Source organism: Aethalodelphis obliquidens, unplaced genomic scaffold, assembly GCF_003676395.1.
Source record: "Aethalodelphis obliquidens isolate GAN/ISIS:26980383/991018 unplaced genomic scaffold, ASM367639v1 scaffold36, whole genome shotgun sequence".
In the NCBI taxonomy this organism is placed as follows: domain Eukaryota; kingdom Metazoa; phylum Chordata; class Mammalia; order Artiodactyla; family Delphinidae; genus Aethalodelphis; species Aethalodelphis obliquidens.
Genome location: NW_020837980.1, coordinates 19770562 through 19792081, shown reverse-complemented (window position 1 = coordinate 19792081; position 21520 = coordinate 19770562). Strand labels below are relative to the sequence as shown.

General features: G+C 42.8%; 1 protein-coding gene across 3 annotated transcripts in view; it reads right to left on the bottom strand.

Moving 5' to 3' along the window:
- STYK1 (STY kinase 1) overlaps positions 1-21520 on the bottom strand; it is a 58999-nt gene that overhangs the window by 8413 nt on the left and 29066 nt on the right. For 2 of the 3 annotated variants that reach the window (XM_027129602.1, XM_027129601.1), the window contains exons 2-6: positions 9968-10122; positions 9423-9557; positions 6417-6683; positions 5514-5695; positions 3654-3737 (exon numbers count right to left, since the gene is read on the bottom strand). In XM_027129602.1, the coding sequence (XP_026985403.1) occupies positions 3654-3737; positions 5514-5695; positions 6417-6683; positions 9423-9557; positions 9968-10031 (732 nt within the window). In that variant the 5' untranslated portion in view covers positions 10032-10122. Of the gene's footprint in view, positions 1-3653; positions 3738-5513; positions 5696-6416; positions 6684-9422; positions 9558-9967; positions 10123-21520 lie in introns of those variants that run through there. The other variant, XM_027129603.1, reaches the window with a different exon arrangement.

The window sequence follows — 21520 nt, the reverse complement described above, 5'->3', positions numbered from 1 at the left end:
CTTCAGGGTTCACTTTTCGCATTGTACATTCTCTGGGGTTTGACAAATGATTTACACATTTTGGATACGTTGATATACCCTTATATTTTTGAAGATACATGTATTAGTAAACACACTAGCTTTGCTTTAAAACAAACAAACAAAGCTTAGCAAACAGCAAATAATCCAAATAACATTTGTACTGGGTTTGGAAATTATAATCTCCTACTCTGACCCTGACCCTGGCCTGATTTTTCTCTCAGATAGGACCCAGCTAGACAAGGGGAAGGAGAGTAGGTTTCAAGTTTCTAGCAGCAGTCTCCCAAACAAGGTAATATATACATAGCAAAATTGAGTGTCATAATAATAAATTTATATACAGTTTTACATCATCTCATTTTGTCCCTAAAATAACTAGATGAGGTGAGTTAGGGAAGTAACTTTCAGATAAATCTAAATGATTATATAAGGTCACACTGGTACTAAGTGGTAGTGACCAGAACCCAGTATTCTAATTCATAGGAAGTACTACAAATTCTACTAATACTTTTCAGGCCAGGCTGCAAATCAGAATTGCCTGAGAGATTTATAAATTCATAAGGTTTTCTCTCCGGATTTACTTAACCAAAATCTAGGAAGAGGGACCTGATAACCTATCTTTTTAAGAAGTATCAAAATGATTATAGCACAGCCAAGAAGACATTTGAGAACCACTGCACCTGAATGACACTGATGTGTTGAAATCATTTCCCCCAGCATCAAGGTGTTCAAGGCATACGGAGATGCTGAAAAACTATACATGACTGAAGCGCTAGAGACTGAGGTCTATGATTACCAAACAAGAATGGTGTGAAAAAATAAAAGGTGAAGATGGTAATTTCCAGTCATTGATGGTGAAGCAAACAGTGACTAGCAGGGATTTTCTTGTTTTTTGATTTTTTAGTTTTTTGTCTCAGGTGAGGTCTCAGAACAAAGATATTATACTCTAATGAGAAGAACTGAAGAATGTACTGATCTTGAGGTTGTTAAAAGTTAGAAAAAATAGTATGATATTGCCTTATACCTGGTAACCTTGGGCTCTCAGGAATGCTCCAGTGTGATCACTGCATCTCTATGGGGCACCCCTGCAATTATGGTTCAGAATACAAGATAAGCTCTGTCCTGATACCCTAACTTTTTATTGAAGTATAGTTGATTTACAGTGTTGTGTTAGTTTCAGATGTACAGCAAAGTGATTCAGATATATATGTATATATATGTATATATATATATATACCTATATATATATTCTTTTTCAGATTCTTTTCCATTATAGGTTATTACAAGATATTGAATATAGTTCCCTGTGGTATACAGTAGGTCCTTGTTGTTTATCTGTTTTATATATGGTGTGTATCTGTTAATCCCAAGCTCCTCACTTATCCCTCCTCTCCCCTTTCCCCTCTGGTAATCATAAGTTTGTTTTCAATGCTGTGAGTCTATTTCTGTTTTTTAAATAGTTCATTTGTCCTGATACCCTAACTTTTTTTTTTTTTTTTTTTTTGCGGTACGCAGACCTCTCACTGCTGTGGCCTCTCCCGTTGTGGAGCACAGGCTCCAGACGCGCAGGCTCAGCAGCCATGGCTCATGGGCCCAGCCGCTCCGCGGCATGTGGGATCCTCCCGGACCGGGGCACGAACCCGTGTCCCCTGCATCGGCAGGCGGACTCTCAACCACTGCACCACCAGGGAAGCCCCTGATACCCTAACTTTATCAAGGAAATATACCAACTAGGCCATCCAAACACCATAGTTAACATTTATTTGTATGATGTGCTCTCTCCCTTGCTCCATGAGAACTTCAACTAACTTTTTCTCACTTCATCACCTCTTTTTTCCTAAGCTTTCTCTGATTCCTTTTATATCTCTTGTATATTTCATACCTCAAGGTAGCAAGATATATCAAATACTAAAATAGTAGCTTCACAGAGCCCTGATTTTCCGTAACTAATTTTAAACACAATTATCTAAATAATTTCATAGGAATAGTCATCTAAATTTCCTGAGTAATTCTGGTAAAGGTAACTTTTTTTTTTCTTAAACCTTGAGTTCTTTCTCTTCCCTGTTTATTTAGGTTAGTTTAAAATAAAGAAATGCTCTCACCTCTGCCCCTTCTTTTTTATTCCTCCTTTTCCACTTGTTCCTTGTTCTTTTTAAAGTATCTGTAACTCCTATCACATTCAGTATCGAAGCAAATCTACAACCTAACATGTTCTGAACTAGTATTTCTTGTTTTACAGGTATAAATTATAAGCTTCCTTCTGGTTCTGTAGCCTTTCACCCATTCAGTTTCTATTCCCATTTCTTCTCCCAACTTGCTTCCCCTTTCCCCTTTTACATCTGTTATGTTAACATTAGTATATATCTGGAAGTATGTGGACATACAGCTCTTGGCCCTGGTTTTTTACCCTTAAGACTGAGAAACCTTTTAAAACCCTTCCTGTTCCTTCTTTTTTAAAAAAATAATAATAATAAATTTATTTCTTTTTGGCTGCGTTGGGTCTTCATTGTTGCACCTGGGCTTTCTCTAGTTGCTGCAAGCAGGGGCTACTCTTCATTGTGATGCACAGGCCTCTCATCGCGGTGGTGTCTCCTGTTGGGGAGCGCAGGCTCGAGGCGCACGGGCTTCAGTAGTTGTGGCATGCAGGCTCAGTAGATGTGGCTCATGGGCTCTAGAGCACAGGCTCAGTAATTGTGGCACACGGGCTTAGTTGCTCCGTGGCATGTGGGATCTTCCCAGGGCTCGAACCTGTGTCCCTTGCATTGGCAAGCGGATTCCCAACCACTGCGCCACCAGGGAAGCCCCCTGTTCCTTCTAAAAACCCTAAATTGGGACTTCCCTGGTGGCACAGTGGTTGAGACTCTGTGCTCCCAATGCAGGGGGCCTGGGTTTGATCCCTAGTCCGGGAACTAGATCCCACATGCATGCTGCAACTAAGAGTTCGCATGCCACAACTAAGGAGCTGCAACTAAGGAGCCCGCCTGCTGCAATGAAGAAGCCCAGGGCTTCCCTGGTGGCGCAGTGGTTGAGAATCTGCCTGCTAATGCAGGGGACATGGGTTCGAGCCCTGGTCTGGGAGGATCCCACATGCCATGGAGCAACATGGCCCGTGAGCCACAACTACTGAGCCTGCGCGTCTGGAGCCTGTGCTCTGCAACAAGAAAGGCCGCGATAGTGAGAGGCCCCCGCACCACGATGAAGAGTGGCCCCCACTTGCCACAACTAGAGAAAGCCCTCGCACAGAAACGAAGACGCAACACAGCAAAAATAAATTAATAAACTCCTACCCCCAACATCTTCTTTAAAAAAACGCAACTAAGAAGCCAGTGAGCTACAACTAAGGAGCCCCCCTGCCACAACTAAGACCCGATGCAACCAAATAAATAAATATTAAAAAAACACTTTAAACTGACTACTTTCTTCCTAGAATTACCAATCCTGAATTATATTATCTAAATAATTTCATGAAAGAATTGAAAACAATTTATTGGTGCTTGAGTTTCCGTCCCCTAACTTCCATCTGATTTCCTTTATAATATATACCCCATTTGAGAGCATAACCGAGAAATATGACATTAAATACCAAGCTAACAAGAAAAATCACTGCCATCTGTTGTCATTTCTCTAAGCCTTACCACAGCCAAAAGGACCTGCTTCCCTATGTGATATATTTGTTTTTCTGTGAGGTCATACGGAAGGCCATCCATGGTCATCACATCCTAAATAGATAGAGAAAAAAGCAGTATATCAAAATGACATGAACAGATCTGAAAGAAAAACAAGGGGCAGAGATATTCTTAAATGCAGTTATCAAAGCTAAGGAAAATACACAAAAATATAAGGACTATAAGATTCAAGAACAGATGATATGAGAGATTCTCAGACATGCAGAGAAGTACCATGACTTATTGAACCAGGAAAACAGTAAAGAATGTAGATGAATAGCAGAATGAAGAACAGAATAGCAGGTAAGAAAGACAAGTATATATAAGACTATCCATTGGATAAAGCAGCAATTTTCCTAGGGCAGAACATGTGTGTGTGTGTGTGTGTGTGTGTGTGTGTGTGTGTGTGTGTGTGTGTGAGAGAGAGAGAGAGAGAGAGAGAGAGAGATTAATTAAGCACATTAACTCAACACATCTTGACTGAATGCCTACTATGTGCCAGATTCCATCTTAGGACCTCAGAATACAAAAGTGAGCAAAATAAATATGTCTACGCCTTCTGGAGCTTATACTGTGGCAAACACATGTGAATCAAAATAAAATAATCACACATAAATACATGGTTACATATCTATAAGTGCCATGAAAGAAATGTAAAAGAGATCATATGATGGTGGAGGAAAGAGAGCTCATTCAGTTGGAGAAGCAAGGAAAGCTCTTGACGAGATCCGAAGAGTGAGTGGCCATTGACCCTACAAAGAAGGGAAAGGGAGAGAAGTCTGGTGTAATGAGAAAAGCATGTGAAAACAATCTGAAATAGAGAGGCATGCAGTCTGAAAAATAAAAAGAAACAAGTGAGGTTAGGGCACAGACCAAGTGACAGATGGATAACCTCTTAAAAAGTTTAAAATCTCATGATGTGCACATTGTCCTATTTGCATCACTGGGTGGAAGAAGTCAACAAGGTCTCTTTTTCATACACATTTAGTAATACAATGATCAGCCTACCTAGGAGGCTTGATTAATATTGAACTTTGTTCAGCAGCAAGTGACGAGCTAACTAGGAAAACATGGAGCACTTCAGAAAGAGGAGTAGATAGAGAAGTGGTGAAATTGTAAGGAATAGGACTTGCACTTTAGCCTGGAAATTTCTGAACATTTAAATTTTTCAAAATATGAATTGGAGATATACAAACTTGCAGGCTGAAATTCTCCTTAACTCAGCCTCGGCACACTAGGGTGATGTTACAGAATGGAAAATATACTTGACACTAACAACAAAATTATTACTAACAGTAGTTAGGTTGTTATGCAATTATCATTAAAACAGCTACCATTTTGAGTGCTTAATATGTTCCAATCACTATGTTTTTACAGACATAATTTCCTTGAATTTTAATAAGTATTTATTATTACTCCCACTTTACAGATTCCGAAAACTCAGACTCAGAGAGGTGATTTGCCCAAAGTCACATAGCTTGTAGGAGATGGAGCCCAAAGTCCATTCTCTAAATCTGCACTGCCCAATATGGTAGCCATTACCCACATATGCCTATTTAAACATATATTATTTAAAATTAAATAAATTTGAAAATTCAGTTTCTTAATCATATCAGCCTCATTTCAAGGGTTCTGTAGCCACATGTGATTAGTGGCTACCATATTGGACAGAGCAGATATTCCATCATCACTAAAAATTCTATTGGTTGGTGATAATCACTCTGTTATGCTATTATAATGTCTCTCTCATTTGTCAGGCTAATTGACATGTGAACAGCTAATAAGCCAGGTCATGCCTTTCCTTCCCAACACCTCTACCCTACCACTTACCCGGCGACAGGTCCAGAGAAAGCTGAGCAGGTCCCCCTGGGCCACATCCTCCAACACCATATAGAGCGGCAGCCCTTCTGTGCAGCAGCCTTCCAGCTGTACCAGGTTCTTGTGCTTCCCCAGGTACTGATAGAACTGGATTTGCCCTAAGAACTCCTGCACCTCTTGGAGCCCAGCTGGTTCTGTGGAGGACAGAAGAACCATGGGGAGTGAGCAGTCAGAGTATCACCAATAAAATGGGGGTTCAAGTCAGGAAGCAACCTCAGATGATAAATTTCAAGGCTCCAAAGGGGAGTGAGTGTAGACAAAAGGTAAAAAGAAAGAGAATCAATTAGAAGATGATCTTCAATGTCACTGATCTTTTGTCAAAGGTAACATAGAACCGTAGGTCTTTAGAACTGGTGGGCTTTCCTCTGCCTAATAGACAAGTGTTCTGTTCACATTAAAATATTATCACACATTAACATATTACCACTTCTAGACCTTTGGATTAATATTCTTGCTAATCCTATCCTTGTTCTGTTTTATGTATCCATCATTACTGGTCCATATCAATGAGTATCAGCAAAAAGAAGAAAAATGCAGTAACTAGAAAAGATATCAAAACAGTGAAGAAAAATGAAGAAACAACCACAAAATCCTCATTCAAGTAATATCTAATATGGAAAAATCAGTTTTAACAGCCTTGATAGGCAAGGTTGAGCTAGGGAAAGACTCAAAGAAGAACCTTTCTGTTTCAGAGTTTTTACTTTCTATTCCCTTCTTATTCTGTGCCCAATTGTGACCACAACTATCTGTTGATTAACATCTTAATGTCTGCAAAGCCTGTTAGCATTCACTGTTGAGGGCTCACAGTAAAAACAAGTTAAAAGAGGAAAGGAAGTCCAACACTTCTCCTTTTACCTTTTAAAGCCTTGAGGACAACACTCTTGGGCTCATCAGGGTCCCCAGTATACATCTTGGTTCGGTAGATGGTCCCAAAACTACCATTGTGGATTTGCTCCAGAACTTCAGAGAGGTGCTCCCGCGGCACCTGCAGCTTAGCCAGGGCATGTGTGGAAGTTCGTAGAAGGCTTTCCACCGATGTCTCCTTAAGTGGTACAAACACACTTCCTTCAGGTCTTGCTGCTTCCCAGCTTAGGCCCCTAGATGCAGGCACGTGGGCAACACCTAAAACAAAGAGGTGGTACCAACAAGCTTTTTCCTAGCCTAGGGACTCCAAGAAAGCAGAACCTGGAAAAAACCATCAAGGAGTCCCTTCAGCAATTTTCTCTCTGGCCAATGTGAGGATACCTTCTGATGCTTCCCTATGAACCAGCATCAATACAAACCTTGTAGAATTTACGTAATAATCCCATTACTTCTAAGACAACTGGAGATGGACCTCTGAAAATGGGTAACGACATTTCATTTCAGTCTTCCTCAGGATTACAGGTCAGTATGAGTATAGTATGAAGACAATTAAGGAAGTTACTGAATAGGTATTCAAACCACAGACACCTAAATGTGGTGGTAACTGCCAGTGGAGACTATCATTGAAGTCAATCAAACAGCTTCCCAAGGTGGAGGGTAGGTATGGATAACTACTCAACTCTGAGCGAAAGTTATTCCTCCCTCAAGTTGTCCCCAAAATCAAATTATTCCATATTTCCAAGAGTCTCAGTCAAAAAATTCTTTTGGTACTTTCCCCCTTTCTAAACCAGCTTTTCTCCATTAGAGAAGAGAGATTCACTCTTTTTATTAAATCTTTATTCATTCATGAATTCATCCATTGATTCAACAAATTATCACCTCCTCTGTGCCAGGCACTGTTCTAGGTGATAGGAAGAGGCAAAGTCCAGATTCTCATGAAGATTACCATCTAGTGGTAGGAGAGAGGAAGCAGATAATAATATACTAGGTAAGGAGCGTTATGGAGGAAAAGAGGGGAAGAAGGAGCATCAGTTATGCAATTTTATGTTTGAAGGTCAGGAAAGGTCTTTCTGAGAAGATGACTTTTGAGAAATAGAAGCAATTTGAGAGCAAACCATACTGGTATCAGGAAGAAGTGCAGAGGTTGAGGAAGGAGCATTTTTGACATATTTGAGGAAGAGTAATGAAATCAGTGCCCCTGGAACCAAGGGGAAAACTGGAGGGTTACAGGAGATGAGGCCAGAGAGGGCCCAGATCATGTAAGACCATTAAAAGAAATTTGTCTTGTACTTCCCTGGGGGCACAGTGGCTAAGAATCCGCCTGCCCATGCAGGGCACACAGGTTCGAGCCCTGGTCCAAGAAGATCCCATATGCCGCGGAGCAACTAACCCCGTGCGCCACAACTACTGAGCCTGTGCTATAGAGCCCACAAGCCACAACTACTGAAGCCCGTGCGCCTAGAGCCCATGCTCCGCAACAAGAGAAGCCACCGCAATGAGAAGTCCGCGCACCGCAACGAAGAGTAGCCCCAGCTCACCACAACTAGAGAAAGCCTGCGTGCAGCAACAAAGACCCAACACAGCCCCAAAAATTAATTAATTATTTTAAAAAAGAATTTTGTCTTTTTGCATTCTAAGTTGAGAAGCAACTGGGGGTTTCATGCAGAGAATTGACAGGACTGACTTATGCCTTAAAAGAATCATTCTGCTGCTCCAGGACAATAGAGCATAAAAGGATAGAGGCAGAAGCGGGGAAACCACTTAAGAGTGTATTACAATTATCTATGAGAGGTGAGGGTGGCTTGAGTCTATTTTGAAGACATAGTTAACAGGATTTGCTAATGGACTAGAGACGGAGTGTGACAGAAAGAGGGGTCAAGGACATCTTCAGGATTTTAGACTGAACATATAGGGAGCTGGGCTTGCCATTTACTAAGATAGGGAGGGCTGTTGGGAGAGGACATTGTGAGGGAATTTCAGGACCTTTGTTTTACACACATTACGTATTAGATGTGTACTAGGTCCAAACTGCAAAGTAGGTGGTTTAGTATAAAAATCTGAGTTCAAGGGGACTATAGTCAGAATTGAGAAAATAATTGAATCCATAAGACTGAAAATGAGATCAGTTACGAAGTGACTGTAGATTTAAAAGGAAAGAAAAAAGTTTTTCAAGAAGGAGGAAGTGCAAAATAGTGTCAAATGCTTTTGACAGGTCTAGTAGGATGAAGACCCAACAGAGTTGACACTGGTGATCTTGGAAAGAGTTCTTTTGGTGGATTGCGGGGAGGGGTGGGGGAAGCCTTGTTTTAGTTTGTTCAGAAGAGAACATGACAAGTAGAAGTAGTGAGAGTGAGTTTAGACAAGTTCTTTGAGAAGTTTTTTGTAAGAGTGAATTATAAGAGACTTGGGATACAGTTTAGAGAAGGATTAGGGGTCAGCCACTGTAGAGTTTCATTTACTGTCAGGATATTTTTTTCCTTCTTTTTTCTTTGAGTTTCCTGTATGAGCTGATTCTCTTCCATTATATGCTCAGTGGTACCCCAGAATAGCACATTATCACCTCCTACCTAATGCTTCAAGGACTATTATGAAGGCTACCCCTTTACATCCTAAATTCCAGAAGCACAGGGTAGGGCTGTAATGCATTGTAGAGTAAAATGTCATCCTTCCAAGCTGGTTACAAAGCTCTGGGCTTTACCCAAGTCTTGCTCCCCAGTCCTTAGACACTCACATGGCCAAAGATTTGATAGTGCAATGGGACGAAGAAGACAGAAACAGGTTACAGGAGGCCTCTCTTGCCTACTCTTCCTTCAGCTAACAAGCATACATTACATTTCCTTGAGAAGAGCTCACCCCCCTCTCAACTACACAGGAGGGGACCCATACCCACTATCTCATTGCAGGGTCCTCTAGACTTGGGCTCATTGAGGCTTGTGCCTCATTTTCTACAATCTCCATCTTCCCCGAGCCACTGCCCAGCCCCGGTTTGAACTTTACCTCGTAGTCCAGGAGACTGCTGTTGCTCTCTTTGTTCTCTGATGAAAAGCCACAGGATGACCCCAAGGAGAATGAGGAAGATCCCAACCAGAAGGGTTGGGATGATGATGATTTCATACTGCTGCTCCTGGACAACTAGGTAGGAAATCAAGGAAGTAGAGAAGAGATTGAAGAAGCAGCCTAACCTGACTTCCCCTACCCATCAGTCTTCAGCTCACCCCACATGATCATCTCTTCCTGCTGATCCCTCTACCACAATCGGGATCAACTCCCTGCTCTGAAATCCCAGTGTCCCCGTCTCTTAGCCCATGAAGTATGCTATGCGCCTCGTCTCTCATTTTTCCTACTGAGTTGGAGGATGCAGCACATCTGGATCTATGATTGCCACTCTCCCCCCTCCGCCCAAAACCACTAGTGCCAATTCAGTTCTCACCATTGCTTCATTTCTATTAGAAATCAAATGATCTTCCTTCCAGAATCTATTCAGATCTTAACCTCCATCATCCTAAACTCAGAGGGCAGATCTCTATATCATCTGTACTTACTACACAACTTGTCACTGAGACTGCATTCCAACAGCATCCGCGTCATGCGCCTCTCATCTCCCATTGCCACACAGCAGTCCAGTTCAGCGCTTGACCCTCAGAGGATGCAAAGAGCACTAGAGAATAATCCCCAAGGATTGAGTTGTTCTGAAAAACTAAAATAAAATGGAGCACACAGAGAATTTTAAAACACCTCTCCAAATAACTAGTTATTAAGTACACAGGTACCTGGAACGCTCCAAGCCACCAATTCATCTCTATCCAACTATCTGACATTCAAACTGGAAGAAATTTTTTTTTTTTTTTTTTTTTGCGGTACGCGGGCCTCTCACTGTTGTGGCCTCTCCCGCTGCGGAGCACAGGCTCCGGACGTGCAGGCTCAGCGGCCATGGCTCACGGGCCCAGTCGCTCCGCGGCATGTGGGATCTTCCCGGACCGGGGCACAAACCCGTGTCTCCTGCATCGGCAGGCGGACTCTCAACCACTGCGCCACCAGGGAAGCCCAAGATCTATCTCTCTTACAGTCCTTAAGAAGGTCTAATTTTCTTTTTCTGTGTATCCCCTAATTTTTAAACAAAACACTTAATTTCATTTTTATACAAAACTAATTCAGACAATGAATCCATAGTTGGCAGATTTCAAGAGAGATGAGTTATGCATTTGCTTTCCTTCTCTGAAACATCCCTCTACCGCATTCTCGCTACCAGTGAGCAGATAGCAGTTATCAATAAAACTATTTAATTCTGCAACTCTCAGAGCTTTCCCTGCCCATCATATACAGATAGACACAGACACTCATTCTTACCAATATGTGGATGAAAGCAAGCCAAAGAGAAGCCATCTTCTCTTCCTCTCTTTTTATTTTAACAAAAAAGAAATATGTTCATATGATCCAGAAATAAAAATATAAAATGGTATACCATTAAAATCTTTTCCCCACCCCATCCTTCTCCATCTGTCCAGTTCCCAATTCTCCTCCAAGTAAACTATAGTTGTGAGTTTCTTGCTTACCTGACCAGAGATTCTTTACATGATTATATTCTATATCATCAGCATATATTTCTATAGAATTCTATATAATCAGCTTATATTTCTATAGAATTCTATATAATCAGCATATATTTCCAAAAACCCAATTCTTTCTTTCTGAAGAGAACTGGTGGTCACCACTCTTCCATGTATATAAAAACTTTATTTTGCCCTTGGTTAACTTGATTCCATGGCCAGCAAAGCCAACTTCTTTAATTCTGATTGATCTGAAACAAATATGGTGATTTTTCACTGCCTAGGTAACTGAATATGTGATCTAGTTCTGTAGTGATTTAATAACAAGGTAAATTTTAGAAAATCATAATTGTAACTAATATGATATTATACTATATTGTACACTTGTGACATTAGCCATATTATGGTCCCGTCTGTTACATTACATGTTGTGTTTTATTATTAATACTAATAACCACTAATACCTTATTGAGGCAGAGTGTCTCAGTGCCGGAAACACATATGTAAAGAAACCTCCCGGCCAGCTGTCTTCTTTTCACTATTCCTGGAGTTGCATGAGTTTGTCTGAGGGGATGAGAGTTAAACAATCCCCTTACAGCTCAGAAGAGATACAGGTGTGTGGCTGGTTGACAGAAGCCTAAGTAAACAGAGGAGTAGCCAGGAGAAGGAACATCACAGAGAGAAAGTGAAATTCTTATCTGTGGGCTTGCACATAGGGAGGGATCTATGAAGGCAATGAATGGTAAGATAGTAAAGTCCATCTCACCGAGTTTGCAAGCCAAAAAGGCAAGGTGAAAGTTCCCACAATTCCACAAGACTGCATGAAAGGGCAAACACTCATAAAAGGGCAAGAAACAGAGAGCCTTGAGAGGGCGGAGCGAAGAAGGTCCTAAAAATAAAACATTAGCTCAGCAGGGAGAATTCAAACATAATTTGCAAATGTCATTCTGATTCTTATTTTCCTTTCCTCTTACTTCCTTTTCGGTGCCTTATCAGATGTAATTATTTTCGTTCAGGGAGCAGCCAGTTAAACGAGTTTGGCTCTCTGGGGAGTTGGTTCTGGGAGCATAATCTCTCTTACCGCAGTACAAGAGGAGAAAAGGGTCAGGCAGCAGCCGGCTCCAACTCGCGAGCTCCGCCCAGAAAACAAACTACACACGTGCTGACGCACACTTGAGCACGAAACGTAAAGCCCTGTGCACGTGTCCCCACGTAGAGCTGCTCAGGTGGCCGCCCACGATGACAGCACATGGCCAAACGTACCTGTGGCCAAGGCCCCAAGTCCATGCCTATACCCTTTCACCTGGGTATCACACTTACTACAGAGCACCCACCTTGGGATACAACGTGACCTTCTATTGCATTTCCTGAGCAAGGTTCTCACCATGAGTTGTAATTGTGCTTAGACAGTTTATAGAGACTGGGCTTAACAACACGTAGCGGCCCAACGAAACTGGATGCTGAAGCAAGGAAATAAACCTATAATGTGGCGAGGCCCACTCAATAAATCGCTTTCCAGATGTTTGTATAATAAGCCCTTTCCGAAGATTACGCTTTGGCTAGAAGCATCTATAATATACCAAATGAATGTAGAATTTTTAAGGAATACGCGCCAGGTAGACCCCTATATCCATGAACGCCTACAGAGGAAACTTACCACACAGAGCCCTTCAAAGCACTTAGGTCACAAAGTTCTTATAATCACTTGTAAGAACAATATTTCTCTCCACATCATTTTTCTCTCTGCAATTAGTTGAATACGAACATTCAATTACCACATGACTTGGCTGCCCATTCTGTGTCAAGCTAAGAAAAGCCATGGCTAGATGAAAATACCTTCTGGGATGGCCGTTCTTATGCATTTGATTCTAACCCATCTGATTATTAGAAGAATGTATCTGACCAACATTTCTGTACAATAATGACCAATACTCTGTCCCCTTCAACTATATCTCACTGGGTTAAAAGAAAAAAATATGTTCGCTACTGCTTCGTCTCTTAATTGGAGTGTAAAGTCCTTAAGTATGTAAAACACAACCCTATATGCCTTATCCTTTCATGCCACTGTTTCTCAAATTATTTTTAAAGGCTCCCCTCCCACCCGAGACCCCTGCTCTAGGGCCCAGGTAGATGTTCACAGCACCTGTCTGAACAATTGTGGTCCGTGGGTTATGTGGGAAAAGTCTACCTCCCCTATGGTCGTTAAGCAGGTCTAATTTTCTCTGTGTCTCACTTATTTTCTAAACAAAACATTTAATTTCATTTTTATACAAAGCTAATTCAGACAGTGAATAAAGAGTCGGCAGATTTCAAGTTCTCTCTTTAGTGCCATGTATTACTACACGCAGGGCATTGGAATCAAGGGTCGAGTGAGGTTGTGAAATTGTTAATTCTGATAACTATATTTGACAGTGGAAAATATGTACATAGCTTGCCTAAAGTTTACACATACGTATGGTGCCAAATCTCTCAGGCAGGGCTCTAATTAAAACAATATTATTGCCTCATTTGTGGTTATCCTTCCTTATTTTTTCTCTTTTCATTTGCTCCTGACTCTGTTAGCATATTAAAAGATTTACTTCCGGGCTTCCCTGGTGGCTCAGTGGTTGAGAGTCTGCCTGCCAATGCAGGCGACGCGGGTTCGTGCCCCGGTCTGTGAGGATCCCGCGTGACGCGGAGCGGCTGGGCCCGTGGGCCATGGCCGCTGGGTCTGCGCGTCCGGAGCCTGTGCTCCGCGGCGGGAGAGACCGCAGCAGTAAGAGGCCCACGTACTGCAAAGAAAAAAAAAAAAGATTTAGTTCTCCCGCCCCCCAAATCGAGAATCTAGAGGGACACAGAGCAGTATGAAGGAGATACAAACAGGAAGAGAATGAGAATAAAATGGGAAGCGAAATCCACCCCAAATTTTCTCAAGACTGCAGTCTAGAGACCATAGAAGTGAATGATCATGACCCAGCAATTCCACCCCTGGGCATATACCCTGAGAAAACCATAATTCAAAAAGAGTCATGTACCAAAATGTTCATTGCAGCTCTATTTACAATAGCCCAGAGATGGAAACAACCTAAGTGTTCATCATCGGATGAATGGATAAAGAAGATGTGGCACATATACACAATGGAATATTACTCAGCCATAAAAAGAAACGAAATTGAGCTATTTGTAATGAGGTGGATAGACCTAGAGTCTGTCATACAGAGTGAAGTAAGTCAGAAAGAGAGAGACAAATACTGTATGCTAACACATATATGGAATTTAAGGGAAAAAAATGTCATGAAGAACCTAGGGGTAAGACAGGAATAAAGACACAGACCTACTAGAGAATGGACTTGAGGATATGGGGAGGGGGAAGGGTAAGCTGTGACAAAGCGAGAGAGAGGCATGGACATATATACACTACCAAACGTAAAATCGATAGCTAGTGGGAAGCAGCCGCATAGCACAGGGAGATCAGCTCGGTGCTTTGTGACCACCTAGAGGGGTGGGATAGGTAGGGTGGGAGGGAGATGCAAGAGGGAGGGGATATGGGGACATATGTATACGTATAGCTGATTCACTTTGTTATAAAGCAGAAACTAACACACCATTGTAAAGCAATTATACTCCAATAAAGATGTAAAAAAAAAAAAAAGTGAATGATCACAACTGGAATTGAACTAAGTATTCATAGTAGCCCTCTAAATTCTTACACATATTTACAATGTAAGTACAATGCACACTGCATCTTTGCATCTGTTTTATTACACACAAAGAAAGACAGTTCTGTTTGCAATAATAACACAACTCTGATGAGTGACATTTCTGTTCAGTTAGCATAATAATGTCGCGGACATAAACAGCGATTTACTTGTGAGTGTCCAGAAGAAACTCTTCTTACCAAAATTCATCTACAAATAGAACTTTAAAAATTAGATGCAGGGACTTCCCTGGTGGTCCAGTGGTTAAGACTCCAAGCTTCCACTGCAGGGGACAGGGGTTTCATCCCTGGTCCGGGAACTAAGATCACGCATGCCACAGGTTGAGGCCAAAAAAAAAAAAAAAAAAATTTAGATGCATTCTCCTGTACTCTGTCTGCCTATGTGTTGTGAGAAATTCCTCGAAAGACTGTATGACACATGGTCCCATTCCCATAAGGTGTGATTAAATCTGTTATGCCTGCCTCACCCTCAATCTTACCACCTGCATCTCTGCACAAGTGGATCTGCCAGCCATATTATCTTCATACAGACAAGTGCCCCGCTGCCTAGCTGGGCACTGCACTGGGTCAAGGGGGTTATTAGCTGTGGGCTGTGGGGCAGAGGACACAAATACCCAAAGTGAGGAAGATAAAATATGTGGAGGTGGCACCCCGAGACAGAGACCATCTGCCTCCTGGCTCTGTCACTCAGCCTTCCCTTCTCTTCCCCCATCATCCTTACCCCTGAGCTGTCTAGCCAAAAACTTCACTTAATGGAGTGACAATGTTAAGTTGGAAGCAAGATAGAAAAGAACTGCTCAGATCTAGAGGATTCCAGAATTACTTTCTGAAAACCGAGCTGTCCTTCCTGTTTTCAGATCCAATAAACATATATTGATGAGCTACAGTGTGCATGTATCATGCTAGGCTAGCCACTTTCACACACAGGAGGAAACTGAGGCTCAGAGAGATTAAGTTCTGAATTAGGGTTTTTAAAAAAACAAAAGGCAAGTAAATAAATGTCAGAGAAAGGTTTCATACCCCAGACTTTTTTCTTTCTTTTGGCCGTACAGTTTGCGGGATCTTAATTTCCCGACCAGGGATTGAACCCGCACCCTCAGCAGTGAAAGTCCAGAATCCTAACCACTGGAGCACCAGGTAATTTCCCATACCTCAGTCTTTTAACTACAAACCCAATGTTCTTTAACCTACTTCATTGGGACTTCCCTGGTGACGCAGTGGTTAAGAATCCACCTGCCCATGCAGGGGACACGGGTTCGAGCCCTGGTCCGGGAAGATCCCACATGCCGCAGAGCAACTAAGCTCATGAGCCACAACTACTGAAGCCCGCATGCCTAGAGCCCATTCAACAAGAGAAGCCACCGCAACGAGAAGTCCATGCACCGCAATGAAGTGTAGCCTCCGCTTGCTGCAACTAGAGAAAGCCCGTGCGCGGCAATGAAAACCCAATGCAGCCCAATAAATAAATAATAAACTACTTCATTACGTGTATGTCCTTGCCATTCAAATGGACAAGACACATAGTGTCAAGAAGGAATTATGTCAGAATGCAAAACAATCATGGAAACCACAAGGCTGAAACTAAATTTCACCAACAAATAGACCATAAATTGGAAAGAACAGGTGAGTAGAATCTGTGCATTCTCCGAGGTCACCTAGGGGCACGTCTGCATGTCTGTCTTCAAAATGCTTTCTGAATATGAGTGTCGAATCAGAAATGGTTTCCAGTACTCACCAGGTGATGGAATCCAGGATCATTTTCTTTGTCTGTTCATTTTCCTGGATCTGAGCCCAAGCCTATTTCTATCTTCCATTTTGGGGAAAAGGGCCTGGTTTCCAGCACTAGCGATCTTCCACTGTGAGTCCGGGGCTCAGGAAAGGGCCAGAACCCCCAGCAGACAGAGCACTGGCCTAATCATTAGAGTTGCCCTGCCGAGCGCCTCAGGCTCTACCTTTTTCCTGCAGTGCACTCGTGAGAGGACAAGTAGATGAAAGGGCTTGCTCTTTAAACCCAGAGAATCAGACTTGCACAGATAACTCACCTTATGCCCAGGGATATCTCCTGGTGCAGATAAGGCGGAGAGGAGAGGAGGTAGCCAGAGAGAACCCCTCGTCCTCCCGTACTTCTCAGATATGGAAGGATTGTGACTGGGCTGATCTGCACCCTCTTCCACCTTCCTAGAGACCTAAGGCTTGAAATGCACTTTGAAACATAAAAAGAGAGGCCCTGCCATGCTGCCTGGGAGTCCTGACCATGTTTAAACAAAATCTTTTGAAGACAGGACAGAGCGTTATCAGCTCTTCTTGCTTATTTTTACCTGTCAGGAGTTTCTACCTCTTTGAGAATTCCTGAAATATACGTGATATGCAGTAGAGATGAGGAAGCCTAAATTGTATCTTGGCTTCTCCTGAAAAGCTTGCTCCGTAGGGGAGGACATGGAATGCAAGACACGCAGCCCCAGGACTCCTAGGCACGAGGTGCGGTGCTCACGTCACAGACAGCATCAGATTTTAAATATCACTACAGACATGAACACATTTTATGCCCTTTGAGGTGTTATACAAATTCGAGACATTTTGTTTTTATTATAATGATCATTTTACTTATCACATTCCTGATTCCATAACCCTGCATCCACCACGTGCAAACCTCCAAAGTCCGGAAATAATATATATATAATTATATTCTCTCTTGCTGGCTATCTTCTCTTCCTGGGATTACTAACCAACAGCAATTTCCCAAGCCCATAATAAAGATTATTGATAGGAAGGAAAGGCCAATGGCTTTTTAGCTCCTTTGCTGCCTCCCAACATCAACTCCCTGCAAAGTGCTGTCCACTCCCTTATTCATTGATTGAATATCAGTGACACGCTGGGCACTGTGGGTTATTACAAACAAAAAAGGAAAGGCCAAGAACATACAATCACCACCTGCTCTGAAAACAGAGTTGCCTCTGATCCATTTATTTTCTCCTACCTGATGGACACACCAAAGATGCCTGTATGTGCTGCTTGGGGCTTGTTTCAAATACTTTGTTTTTACTGTTGTCAGTCACACTGCATTTCCAGGGACCAGTCCCCATCTTTGTGATTCACCCCACTTGGCTTTTCCTTCTAAGGGGGAGCTTCTGGTACTTTAAAAATCTTTTGACCGTTTCCGTTTCCCCTATAAGTGAGGAGATCTATTTTGTTGTCCTGCCACGCCTCCAGCCTTTTCTAACACAGCCCTCTGCAGAGAGGAGGGCAGAAAGAAGACAGTCTGATTAATTGCTGAACATGTCTACATTTAACTACTTTATCTTCTTATTAGAGAAAAACTGAAGATGTTTCTGTTCACTGGACAAACACCTTATACCACATCGAAAGAAATTATGCAATGAGAAAATGTGTATTTGTAGAGGTTGTGGAATATGTTTATAAGCTTGCCAATCAGGAAATGCTAATAGGACAAACAGTTCACAGTTTAAAAAAAAAAAAGAAAGAAGGAAGACAGTCTCCAAAAGATTGTGGGAAACACACACACACACACACACACACACACACAAGCACACTTTCTCGTTCTCTGATAAATGAGTCCCAGATGCAGGCAGGCAGAGAGACAGATAGGAGACTCCACAATCAGGAAATCAGCTCAGCTGCCGTTCACCTCAGTGCTTTGTCACACGGGGTGTGCCCTTGTAAGGGCTCTATACACAGAAGGTAATTCCAGGTAAACAATAGCAAAGGCCTGGCAAGATGAAAAAGGCACCTGTGGGAACACATCACCACCTCATTCTGCACTGTCAGGAGCAAACAGTAGTTTCCCCGCCTCAGGAGTGGGCCAGCGTGCTTCTGAGCTGAGCGGTCTGGAGTCCGGGGAAGTAGCATCAGCGCTGACCTGGTGCTAGGATTACAGAGCAGAGGTTTGAAGTTCTAGTTCTGGGTTGGTAGGTGATTCACTGAGCATATCACTTGACCTTGTCATCCCTTCTCTTCCTAATTTCGGGACCAAGACACCTGCTTCTCTCCTGAGGGTAGTAAAGAACTACAGAGAGCTGCAGGAAATGAATGACACCGGAAAAGGGGCAGGCCAGCCAAGAAGTCCCCACAACCAGTAATCCCCCCTCGCCTCTCTCAAATTCTGAAGGCTCCCTTGGACCTGCATCTTCCTACCCACATCATGGTAGCCCCAGAACCTCGCAAGTTTTCATTCCTATCCCTCCCCTGCCTGTAATTTCCTTTGGGGTAACAGTAAGAGAAGGAGCTCTGGAGTAGGGCTTCTATTTGAATCTCAGTTCTACTATTCACCGTGACTGTGTATAAGTTATCCTAACTTTCTGAGCCTCTGTTTTTCCACCTGTAAAGTGGAGACAATAATATCTACCTTCCAAGGCTGTTGAAAATTATATGGGATAATTTATGTAAAATACCTGGTGTCGTGCCAGGTCCATTACAGGCAATCCATATACAGTATATTAGTGTCTCCCTTCTTCACCTGTTTTCCAGGTTGGGAGGTAGTCACACAGCTGTACCAATCAGGTAAGCATATATAACTACAAATAAAAAAACAAAACAAAAAAAAACATTATCAAAATATTTATAATATTTGTGGATCTAAGTATATGTAGTCCTGTGTTTGAAGAGCGAGTTAAAGTAATCACAAATTAATGTAGGTTTTAAAAATCTGCATACAGGGACTTCCCTGGTGGTGAAGTGGATAAGGCTCCACGCTCCCAATGCAGGGCGCCCGGGTTCGATCCCTGCTCAGGGAACTAGATCCTACATGTACGCCTCAACTAAGAGTTCCCATGCCACAACTAAGGAGCCTGTAGCCACAACTAAAGAGCCCACCTGCCGCAACTAAGACCCACTGCAACCAAATAAATAAATAAATATTTTTTAAAAATCTGCATACACCTACAAGGTGTGATTTGACAGCCTAAGTATTACACCTGCCAGGAGGTGTCTGAATTTAGCAATCATGTCGGGCTTCCCTGGTGGCACAGTGGTTACGAATCCGCCTGCCAATGCAGGGGACACAGGTTTGAGCCCTGGTCTGGGAAGATCCCACATGCTGCGGAGCAACTAAGCCCATGCGCAACAACTACTGAGCCTACGCTCTAGAGCCCGCAAGCCACAACTACCGAAGCCTGCACGCCTAGAGCCCGTGCTCCACAACAAGAGAAGCTATTGCAGTGGGAAGCCCGCGCACCACAACCAGAGAAAGCCCACACACCGGACAGAAGAGTAGCCCCCACTCACCGCAACCAGAGAAAGCCAGTGTGCAGCAACAAAGACCCAACACAGACAAAAATAAATAAAATAAATAAATAAATAAATTTTTTAAAAAAGAAAAAACAATCATGTCGAGGAAGGGAGATTTAGACGTGGTGGATCAAAGAGCATAATGCTGTGAACAAAGGTACAAAAACAGGTAGAATGCTGTAATAAATAGTGATATAATTAATTAGTTAATTAACCTCTGTCTCTAAATTCCTCAACTCCTTCTAGCTGGTTCCATTGATACCACCTATCTGCTGGCTCAGTCTTCACCCAGGTCCTGAACCCATCTTGACAGAGGCAGTAAGGAGATCAACAGTGATCAGTAGTCTCAGTTCCCCTCTCCCCTTCCTCTCACCATCCTCCCCAGTTTGAGAGGACAAAACTTCGATCCATTTTCACAAGACATGTCTGGTTACCCGTGCTATGGATCCAAGCACTCTCAAATCTGGGGTCCCATCCTGAATCCATCCTCACGGGTGGATAGGATCTTACTGTCCTCTCTGCCTAAATCAATCCTCCTTCATGAGATTAGAACTTTGCTCTATACTCTGGTTACTGAGGTTCTGCTACAAATGGGAAGACATCTCCCCCCAGGTAAACACCCCTGCTGGCCAAGAGCCTGAATCACAGCCATCACCCCATCCCTGCTCTATTTCATGTCTATCCACACACCCCAGGACCTCTTGCCCCTGTGCTCTGTTCACGCCACCAAAAACCCAAGTTGCTTATTCTTGCCTGCATTTGACTCTATAACGGAACTGTCCATCTTTACCTACCGTCTACCTCTGCAACCTAGTTAATCTCACATCTCTTGCTCAGACAATTGGTCGTAAAGCTGATGAAAATTACGAGAAAAAAGTCACCAATGGATAAAGGCAACATGGAGATCATTCTTGGCCATAGAAAGGGTAGTGTCAGGGCAGCAGCAGAGCCAGAGAGTGGTGTGGTTCAGGGAATAAATAGAAAGTGAGGATGTGGAGAAAATGTGTTTAGGTAGCTTTTCTAAGATGTTTAGCTAAGAATGAGAAGATTAAGATAAGGAGTTCAGGGAGAGCTCTTTTTTTTTTTTTGCGGTACGCGGGCCTCTCACTGTTGTGGCCTCTCACTGTTGTGGCCTCTCCCGTTGCGGAGCACAGGCTCCGGACCTGCAGGCTTAGCGGCCATGGCTCACGGGCCCAGCCGCTCCGCGGCACGTGGGATCTTCCCGGACCGAGGCACGAACCCGCGTCCCCTGAATCAGCAGGCGGACTCTCAACCACTGCGCCACCAGGGAAGCCCCCAGGGAGATCTCTTATAGGTGGTTTGTTTGGAAACTTAGGGCTCCAGCAAGATGAGGGAGGGAACAAGCAACATCCCAGCATGAGGTAATCTTTTATTCTAAAAACAAAACAACTCAAACTTTGAGCCCGAGAGGCATGTTCTAAGCCTGAATATATGACAAAGCCTAACACACACATACACACACACACACACACCTACCCAGACACACTCACACACAATGACACTAAAAAATAGAGACAAAGATTAATAGAACATGTAAATATCCTATAAATAAAACATATATTTAGAAATTTAGTATAAAGAAGTCA